General features: G+C 38.0%; 1 protein-coding gene across 1 annotated transcript; it reads right to left on the reverse strand.

Moving 5' to 3' along the window:
* Positions 1–4,630: 4,630 nt before the first annotated feature.
* Positions 4,631–10,751, reverse strand: LOC111866908 (transmembrane protein 98). The gene is made up of 5 exons (XM_023856273.2): positions 10,397–10,751; positions 10,117–10,302; positions 7,977–8,208; positions 7,134–7,346; positions 4,631–5,573 (listed from the first exon to the last, which is right to left on the reverse strand). The coding sequence occupies exons 1-5, from the start codon at positions 10,420–10,422 to the stop codon at positions 5,487–5,489; spliced, it is 744 nt and encodes a 247-aa protein (XP_023712041.1). The 5' UTR covers positions 10,423–10,751; the 3' UTR covers positions 4,631–5,486.
* Between the last annotated feature and the right edge of the window lie 103 nt (positions 10,752–10,854).

Below are 10,854 nucleotides of genomic sequence, written 5' to 3' on the forward strand. Positions count from 1 at the left end.
GTTGTTGAACAGTGATTGAAATAACTAATTCATACTGAGTGTAATGTAAAGAAAGTATTAAATAGGCCATGAGATGACATAGAAATGAGGATGAATAAATTTAAATACAGGTAGGTCTATAGTATTATGAAGGTATTAAAAGGTAAAAGGTAAAGTTGTTCCTCTGCTCAACGAATTAAGCCCTACGCCATTAAGGCGTGTGGGGGAGTGGATGTATAGATCCAAATTTTCTTGACCTCGGCACTAGTTGGAGGTGAGTGGTCAGCTTCACGCCCCGGCCGCTTTACCCCCGGGGAAAGAGCCCCCGGTACCCATTGGATAGGAGGTTGGATGGACCCCAGAGCCGGTCTGGACGATTTGGAGAAGTTAAAATTCTTGACCCTACCGGGACTCGAACTCCGACCCTTCACAGTCGTCCAGCCCGTATAATAAAATTTGGCTTAACCGGGTTTTCGATTAACCGTGACTTCCATCCCCACCATTAGCCCGGATAATCGAGAGTTGACTGTATAACATGACAAATGAATTCACGCAGGTCTTGGATTTAGCGAATATGTTTATTGGCCAATCTCGACACTTCCAAGTACACTTATAATGTCGTCAGATGTTTCTTACAACACTATTATAGTTACTTCTTGCACCGCTAATTTTGGTGAAGTCTTCTGTTCCCTCGGGTCTACCTGAAGACTGGTTACTCTTCTAAGGTCTGCTACAAACTGAACTTGTCTCTTGTTGAAGCTGGAGTTTTATATAACCTGCTTTCGGACGGAATAGAGCACACCATGTAGGAGCCTTTGGTCTTGGCCGCTGTTATGCAACGAACCTTTTGTTGTCCTTTCATCTCTGGGGAAACACGTTTGTTGCTTAAGGTATTCCTAGGAAATGGCCCGGTTGTATTGCATTTCCATGGAAGTATACATTCCAGATTCCTGGCGGCACGCAACAGTGTAAAAATGCGTTATACGATTTGGTAGCAGGATGTGCTTTACAGTTGAGTAAATATGAATTAATACTTCATCATTTTCATTTTAGATGAACCACTGAAAGAAAAGTCACCACAATCTTCCCTTTGCAGTTTTCTGCCTTCAAAACAGTTTCAGAAACATTGGCCATTGAAAGAGCTGACTTCTTACTATTCCACTGCCCACCTGTGATAAAAAAATTTCATGTTCCCTTAAAAGATCTGTTTTCCTCCTGTTCCCAGTGCCCTGGGTCAGGCTCCACTGTCTCCCTTGGGTCTCAGTACCCATCTTTGCTGACTGCATATATAACTGAATCAGTTTCTAAGCCTACAAGCTTAAACTCTATAGATGAAGGCAGCATATTGCTCTTATATGTTGGTATCCACCTACAAAACTACATGGTACCACAACCCAGAAGACCACAATTTGTAGTTCATTAGTTCTGGTTATAGGCTGGACAGCTTGGGTTCAGTTTCCTGCAAAAATTTTAGAATTTCTGTTCCCAGTTATGTATGGAACAGCTTTGGGACTCACTAAATCTCCTGTTCACTGCTACTGTGGATAAAGGTAACTCAGATAAGAACTTGACCATATTTTGTGTGTGTGAGGTCAGGAATGCTCATACTCCCTGCTGTCATATGTGATAGACACTGGAATGACTTCAGTTGGCTTGGTTGTCTACTGGAGGAAGTTGAAACTAATGCTTGTGGATGTGGGTCCTTGAACTGGCAGTGTGAGTGTCCGAGTGTTCTGCCCCACAGTTGTAGCGTTGTGTGGCAGCATTATGGTGTAGTCATAAATGGGCTGCACTGTAATTGTAAACTGTAATGTGATATTTGTAAGTAGCTTTGGGACTGTTGCAGCAGCTGGTGACTGTTGTCTGTTAAATGACTAGTACTGTGGTCTTGTCTCATTAGTTTTATTTAATTATAAAATATTTAACTTAATGATGCTTTATGTGTTTTTGATAGTTTGTTTCTTTGCAGATGAATATTAAATGAAAGAGAAAAGTGTGCTCTGAAAAGCACCGTGACTTGCAAATGTACATCATTATCTTTCATGCCCTTTAAATGAAGAAATATTTACAAATGAATTGGTTGATTTCAGTCAGATCGACACTAATAGCTGTGTTACAATAATCTCTACACAAAATATTAATGAAAATCTAGTATTTTTTATCTTATGTTTGTAACACATTTCACAAAGCAAAATTTTAGCTTCCTATGTTACACTCTTATAAGAGTACTAATGTGGCTGGAAAATGATGATCAAAAAATGATATTAAAAGGTTTGATTACATAAAAAGAGTGTCAGTTTGGATTCACACACAAACCTTTCATCCTTTTCCTTCTGTATGTGTAGCTGGATGCTCTATAAGGTGGCTGGGATTCAGTAAAGATTCATCCTGGCCAAGTTCTGCATTATACAGAATAAATGTAATAGCATCATGAGAAGCAAGAGCACAGCAAGAATAAGGATCCTGTGTTACAGACTGTCAGTCACCCTTCCATTCCAGAGAAAGCATAGCAAATGTCTTAAGATGATGGATATTGTCTTCTATCCTGTGCATGTCACAGGACTCTTACTTCCTATGTGATCCTTCCCTTCTATATTTTATACTGGGATCTGTGGCTTATCTGAAATTTTTTTCAGAGTTCTCACTCAAAATTACATCTGACACACATCTGACCCTTGAGCTGTATTTTGCTTACCCGTTACAGTGTTTATTCTCGCCACTGAAACAATGGTCAATGAATACAAATATTACGAGACAGATAATTTCAATAAGGAGGTTTAATAACAGCATATCAGAATTCATACAGAATGATCAAGTGACTGTGCCCATTGTGTTCTTACTGCACATGGGGAGAGTGATTCTTTTAATGCCAAATACATTTATGACTAGAGAAGTGTGATGAATTAAACTTCCACATATTTTGTACTAATCCAATATTTATTACTTTTATTTGCTTTCATTACGTACAATTTTGTTTCCATTTAAAATATAAACCTTAAATGAAACTCCCACTTGATCATTAACTTTTATCTTTCTTTACTTTTTTCACTTTCCCTGATTAATTGAGCACTATGCCATGAAGGCGTTTGGGGGAGTGGATGTATAGATCCACGTTTTCTTGACCTCAGCACTAGTTGGCGGTGAGTGGTCAGCTTCACGCCCCGGCCGCTTTACCCGGGGGGAAAGAGGCCCAAATACCCATTGAATAGGAAGCTCGGTGGACCGCAGAACCAGTATGGATGGCGGTCCATTAGATGATTAATTAAGAAACAATATAATAATATGCAAGTCAGCAATGGCCACAACTAAAGCCATTGGTCATACAAACTAGTTTACTCAGATCATTACCCCATACACAACTAGTGTTAATTTCTATTGCACTGTACATGGAAGATATTATTTTTATCACTTGTTCCATTAATGCTCCAGTTAAAAAATACTTAAAAAATCATAACACTTGTATGTGATGTAATAAGTATATACCTAATTATTACTTCATTAAGAGAGTCATATTATTAATATATATTTCAAGGAATGCATTAATGTACTGTATTATCTTAGGCACTTGTATGGAAGACGTGTAGCAAGAATTCTCTTTTAACATTACTATAGTATACATTTGAAGATTAGTACATTTCCAAGATATACACGCTATCATGTTACGATGGCCAATCAGCTTGTTATCACCTCCAGCCATAATTTAAGTTTTATTCTGACATGACAATGTAAATCCATGTGTAATGCAAGGTTTTGTGTTCAAATTGTGATATTTATTTGGGCCTTTATTACCCAGTGTTCTGCATCTTTCTAATATGTGGATGCAGTGTCACATTTTTACCCTCCACAAAAGGCACAAGCAAAAATACAGTGAAGCCATAACATTTGACTTATAACAAGAAAAAACAATGGCATCATCAGTATTTTAATGTTACACATGTGGAAAAATCCTGCATAAAACAAGAGGATTTTCTGGCACTTTCATAATAATAGTGGTTCCTAGTAAGCTGCAACTTCTTGCAAGATCTCTAATTGTAGATTTGCTTCTCAAGCTTCTTGGTGGTCTGTAAATGTACTAGTAGATTCTAAAGGATTCTGACGATGGTGGATGACACACAGAATTATTGGGGTTTTGGACTTTTTCCATCGCCTGGAATTTTAGGTAATAGAGGACATGACGTTTCGGACACTGGATCTGTTTCCGTCTTCAGGTGAGAAAGGAAGACACCTACTCAGTTGGGCCCCTTAGAAAGAGTTAATCTTAAACATTTTCATTTCTCACCTGAAGATGAAAACAGATCCAGTTTCCAAAACATGGTGTCCTCTTATTACCTAAAATTGTGGACAATGGATAAAGTCCAAAACCCCAGTAACTGTGTGTGTAAATGTACTGTCAAACCACACCCTGAGCCTCTCTCCCTTGTTTGGAAGAGGGAGTCCAAATTCAGTATCTGAGAATTGTATGTGTGAATAGTGAATTTCCATGACCTTGAGGCAGAAATGCAGAGCAGGTGTGCACAGCTATACTAATTTGCTACTGAAAAACTGACTGATGGTTGCAAGTACAAGAAGTTATGTAAACATGAGAATATCTTTAACTCCTATGTTCAGATAATACTAAAGACATTTAGAATGTTAAATTATTCTTCATTACTTTCTTGTGTACATACCCACTTCAACCAACAGAGCATAGTTTCATTCAGTTATTGCCCGTAGACAACATACAGTCAATTTTGTTTAATTACATCTGTCATTACTGTATGACTTAAGGCGCATGTGTATTTGGGATAAAATGTTTCATTTTTATATAAAGCCTCTGTTCTAAATATTTTTCATTGTGATAAATATTTAGTGAGATTCGTGAGATGCACACAGAAAAGTATTTTCTCTTCATATTAAGTCTTTGTTATTGTTGTCTTATTTTAACAAATATTGAAACATACTAATTTTAGTAAAACTCCACAGTATCAAAATTCATGAAAATCCATTTAGTGGTTCTAGAGTTGTCATGCTGACAGACAAGACATAACAGACAAATAAATATTGCAAAGCTAATACATGCATTCCTGCAACTGTAAATACCATATAATAAGAAATGTAATTAAAATTTGGGCTTGCTGTTTTTATCAAATACTTTCCACATATATTCAAGTATGTGTACTCATCTACTACAATTATGATGTGCAGCATTTATCATTCAAAGGTACAACTTTGCTTCCTTGCAGAAAATTTGAACAATTGGATCAAAATTAATGAAGCTCTGCATGCTGCATGAGGAGCCTTGATGGGGCAGGAAGGTGAAAGTGAAGATTCATTACTGAAAACACATATTTACCTTAAATCTTTTCATGACAAAAACTTTGCTCACAGCCGCAGACAAAGTCTCTGATATCAAAGAGGCTCTGTGAACTGAATTTACAGCTTTTGAGACTACAAAATGCTGGCTTGTGCATAAGAAATAAAGTACATAATAACATAAAAGCTTGTAATACAGTTCCAATATATGAACATTACAGTGGTGTGTTCGACGATCCTTGACCAATTACATTCTGGATTCTGCATGAAGCTTCTTGTGCCAGTGCTGCCTCACGCAATACCTGTACCAGAAAACAAAATTTATCATTTATGTAACTTGTGGGAAAGAATGAATCACTCACCAGAGAAACAGCACTGAGTATTTTTTTTTTCACATGACATAGTATACTGAAGAAAACCTGCACATAGAGTTAGTTTAGGTTACGGTAGGAGATGCAATAGGCAGGAGACCACTTGTTAAAATGAAAAATCAGGAAGTCACAGATGTATTACAAATTCAAAGAGAAGTATTCTAATGTGATGATCCACTTTTGGAAATTTAACATTTTTTTGTGATCTCATTCACATTTTTAGATGACAGGACTGCATTTCAGATGAATAACTGATTAGGTTAAGTAAACTCTATTCCAAACTGATTATACTGGCTTGAGTGTTTCATGAAATATAGCAATATGGTATTTGCTTTTAAGATGATAAGAAATTGGAATTAAATGTAAATGGCAGAATATTTATTGCATGTAAGGATGCCAACATGAACAGTCTCTTGACTACTGCAGATGAGACAGACATCATCCGAGCCAATACAACCTCACAAATATGAGTGGCATGAGGCTACTCAGGGTGCACCTGAAGTGAGCCTGGAGGTTTCAACTTCATCTTCACATAGCTTTGTACCTTAATAAATAATTAGAAATTGCAGAAACCTAAAATTATTAGTTCATGGTAACTACTGCAATTTAACTGGTGTATGTCGAAGTGAAATCAACACATCAAAATAACTGGTAACAACATTCTGATGTATAAATTTTAGACCCAGTTAATCAATTTATGTCTACAAGGGTGAACCTACAACTTCAAACACCTTAGTAACAGGTGGTAAGTACTATACCAATGTCTGCATCTTAAAAAAACAACAGTTTGGCTCAAGTGATAATATTTCTGCCTTGTAATCAGATGTATAATTCAAATCTTGGCCACAATACCAACTACCTGACAAGTTAGATTTGACATTTTCACATTTGTGGCTATGAAGAATACTATCTTCCAGGTTACAATGCACCAGACTACACAAGGCTCACTTTCACTGGACTATACAGCATTATATCCCACAAGACAGAACTCTTCATCCTGAGGTTTTCATGGTTTTCTTCATCTTTTCTGATGGGATAATGTAAGAAATTATACCATGACTACCTTCTTTCACATGCTTTACTAATAATTTTTTTAATATAAGGTGGTGGTGTTCACTTAATTACAATTTGTTATTCACTAATCGCCCTACTATTCAACATTGAACGGCATGAACCACTGACAGTGTCATCAAATAAACCATACGTAAATAATTTCGCAGATTTTAAACAAACCATTCTTCCTTTTTGTCACACAAATTTTACACAAAACAACTTAAACTCTACTGCACTCACTAACTGTAGCCTGCCTATTATAGTAATTACACATATAAATGAACAACTGTACTACTATATTATCAGTGTATACCTTTGTGGTGAATCATAGCTTTTAGCTTGAACTACTCAACTCAAGAGCTAAGAGTCTTACAATGTTCTTGCTATTACTGTAGTTTCCAAATGTGAACTTGGCTAAGCAGATTTGCAATGCCTTACCAACAAATGTGGCTCCATATCAACAAGTGCCTGGTCAATCCATGCCAGTCTACGAGATGATCGTCCCATACTGCTTCCATAACGTGTGACAAGAGCAAGGTGTGCAACAGCCAATGCTAGAGCAGCTGTGCGTGCCTCCAACAGCCTGGCATCCAGAGGAGGATACATACTGCGCACTACATCATCCACACGTGGAGAAATACGACGTGCAACCTTTTAATAGACACAATAACAGATCTGCTATATGACCTAGGGAGACTCCTACACAAGAACTAAACTGAAAATGTGTTGTTTTGACTTTGAAACATATAACAGAAATATGCAGAAGATAGGAAAAGGGTAAAAAGTGTGGAAACTGAGTATCTCTTGAGTTTCTCTTATGCAGGCAGCAGATTCATGTTACTAGCGCATCCCCACTCTCCATATATGCCAGCAGATAACAAGGAGTGCACTGTAATTCAATTTTAATTATTTAAACATCCCAGAATGGCCTAAACAGGAGGACCTCAATCAGAAGATGAAGAAATAAGTTAATTTAACTTTTGGTTTTTACTAAAAGAGGGTTCATCTAAATTACAGTAAAAAATATGCCATGTCTGGGGTACATAAGTGTATGAAAGAAAATGACAGTGGTTTGGAAATGTGATAAGGAATTAAGGCTGCAGTGTACCAAAAGAAGAAGAAAAAGATGAAGGCAATTAGATTCCATAAAGGTCAGCAGAACTGTTCCTCTACACAGTAACCAAAGAGAACAAAGTTTTCTCATCACATCCGGTATGAATGTGCATGGACAGCTTCCACTGCAGAGTGAGCTGTACAAAACACTCATATAACTACTCTTACCTCAACAATCTCATGGCCAGTCTTACTATGGTTCAGAGGCCCCATCGCCAGTGCAGCCAACCGTTCCGTCAATGTGTGGCAAGTTTTAAGAACAGCCAAACAGTGTGGTACGAGACCTGTTGCATCACCAATCCACTGCTCATCTGCAAGGATCTGTTCAATATCTGGATGCAAACGGACTTCCCCCAATTCCAATTCTGGACGGTCTGACTCAATCAAGTGCACGTCTGGTCTGCTCATGTGGAAGGAAATGCAAGGTGTTCACTTATACAGAATGTGATTATGCACATACTAGCTGATTATAACAGTAATTAGAAAGCATGAAACAACAAACTGTGTACAGATAAACACAACTGAAGTTGTAAGTTCATACAGAATGTTGGGGCACGAGGTAGTGTAGTTAGTTAGTTGAGGTACTATGCTACAAGCTGGAAGGTCGTGGTTTCGAGTCCCAATGAGGTGACTTTTTTCAATTGACCTAATCCTCCCAGCCACACTAGCGGTTGACTCAGCCTGTAACAGAAATGAGTACCAGGAATCTTCCCGGGGGGTAAAGAGTGGCTGGTGCCCTTGCAAACCTTGCCTTTTTGCAAACCCTTAACAAAGAATGCCTGCTTCAACCCATAATTTTTAAATGATGTTATTATAATGCGTTATTTTTATTTATGATTTATTTAATGATGCTGTGAGTAGCTCATTCCCAAATGTTGGTTTGAAAATGTCTTCCGTACCTACTTTGGCACTGAAATCTCCTAACAGAGTTTTCATATGGTATTTAGGGAATTTATTGAATACACATTCTAGTTCCTTGCAGAAGCTGTCCTTCATATCAGTTTTATCCTCTGTTGGGGAATGAATATTCAGAACAATGATATTACATCAGCAACCTCTTAGCATTGTGTACAATATCCTATGATTAACAAACTCTACCCTCTTAACTGTGATATGATTCTCTTCTGTACAAAAGGAACCTGTGCCTAATTCATGATTCCCATTCCCCTTTTCATAGAAAAATGTATATTTGCCTGCTGGTTTGGTGTCACGTACATCCAATCTGACCTGTACTCCCACTAAATCTAGCTTATATTATGATATTTCTTTTGCAACTGTCATGAGAGAACCTGCCCTATACATACTTCTTACAGTCTATATACCAAATCTCATGTCCATATCTAATTGACCACATTTTGATAGAGAGGAGACGGTATTCAAGTGTAACTGATGACCGACAGTTCTGGGCAGCAGATTGTGACACTGACCACTATCTGGTGGTGGCAAAAGTTAGGGTGAGACTGGCAGTGAGTAAAAAATGCACATATTTCATATGGAGAGGTTCAATCTCTAGAAATTAATTGAAGTAGGTGGTAAAGAGCAATATTGTGTTGAAATATCAATTATAGATTTTTAACTGTTAATACAATTTGAGAAGCAGTGATAGCTGAGTCACCAGTGGAAGGCTCTTGTGAACATGGTGATGAACCTTCAGGTTCCATAAAATTCTGGGAAATTCTTGAGTAGCTGCAGAATTGGCGGCTCCTCAAGAAGGGCTCAGCTCCATGAGTAAGTAAGTAAGTGATAGCTGAGTCAGTATAATAATAGACTATGGGCTGGAGGGCCAGCATTCATTTCCTGGCAAGGAAAGACTTTTCTCTACTCCACAGCATCCAGACTGGCTCTGGGGCTCACCCAGCCTCCTACCCAGTAGGGTACCAGGGGCCCTTTACCCAGAAGTGAAGCAGCCAGAGAGTGAAGCTGACCACTCTCCTCCATCTAGTGCCATGGCCAAGAATGGTGGAGTTATACTTCCACTCCCCCATATGCCTTCATGGTATAATGCTTAACTGAATAAGCACATGGACAGCTTTACCTTTAATAAAGTTTCTACAATAACGACATGCTTTCGTTGCTACTTGGATACAATCCTGTATAATACCCAATCAAACCCTAGCAGATGGACAGTGTGGGGGTACACCCATGACTGTCATTTAAAGTTATGCTCAGCAATTGTGCTTCTGTAACAGTGTAATTCTATTATACTTCTGGTTGGGACTGTAACAGGGTCCAATGCTTCTTGGATTAATATCAGTCTTTGAAAGATTATTTAATATCATCTTATTGAAACCTGATCAAATATACCTACCTCACTTCCCCACACTGTTTGTTCATGAAACTTTCATTGCCTTTCTGTCGACGGCAGATCAGAACAAGAATGATCAAGGCTCCAACAAATACAGCAGCAAGAATGCCTATTGACACAGCAACAATAGTCTCCATAGTTTCCATTGTAACGGCAGGAGACGCAGATGCTTGGGAAGGTGCGACATCTCTATTCATGAAAATAATACAATCCAATCAAGAACAATGTAACCAAACAGTATTTCAAGTGACATTTATGTGGTATATTATAAACTTATTCATACCTTTGTGTCGGTGATGTATTAAACATCTAGAAGCTAGTAAAGGCGTCTTCTTCAAAACAGATCAATCATTCCTCTCAAACGAACAGGCTGTCCTGATGGTCCTGATGCATACGACTTTGGCATCAGAATTATTGGTTCTTGACACGAAAGCAAAGTTTTGAAGTAAACAGATATTGGTACGAAAACCTGAGCCCTTTAAAACTTATCCCGTGACTACTAATTGAAGTTCTTAGGTCCGAAAACAAGACCTGACCATAACAAAAATGTAAACATAAATAAAAAGATAACCTAATATTTACTAACCATTTACACCCCTTTCACGCCTTACGCCTACTCAATTTGCTCATGTTTAAAAAGTTTACCGCCAGAGGCCATACAGATCATATAGATCGATACAATGACCACTTCGCGCAGTTGTGGTATGCGCAGATGATGACCGCGCATGTTTCCATTTCTGC

The sequence above is a fragment of the Cryptotermes secundus genome, unplaced genomic scaffold, assembly GCF_002891405.2.
Source record: "Cryptotermes secundus unplaced genomic scaffold, Csec_1.0 scaffold899, whole genome shotgun sequence".
NCBI classification, from domain to species: domain Eukaryota; kingdom Metazoa; phylum Arthropoda; class Insecta; order Blattodea; family Kalotermitidae; genus Cryptotermes; species Cryptotermes secundus.

Excerpts from the sequence above, each read along its gene's own strand:
- LOC111866908 (XM_023856273.2), bottom strand. The coding sequence starts at position 10,422 with ATGTTTAATACATCACCGACACAAAG. Across the intron at positions 10,303-10,396 it reads AATACATCACCGACACAAAG|AGATGTCGCACCTTCCCAAG; the intron begins GTATGAATAAGT and ends TTTCATGAATAG. Across the intron at positions 5,574-7,133 it reads ATATGGAGCCACATTTGTTG|GTATTGCGTGAGGCAGCACT; the intron begins GTAAGGCATTGC and ends TTTCTGGTACAG.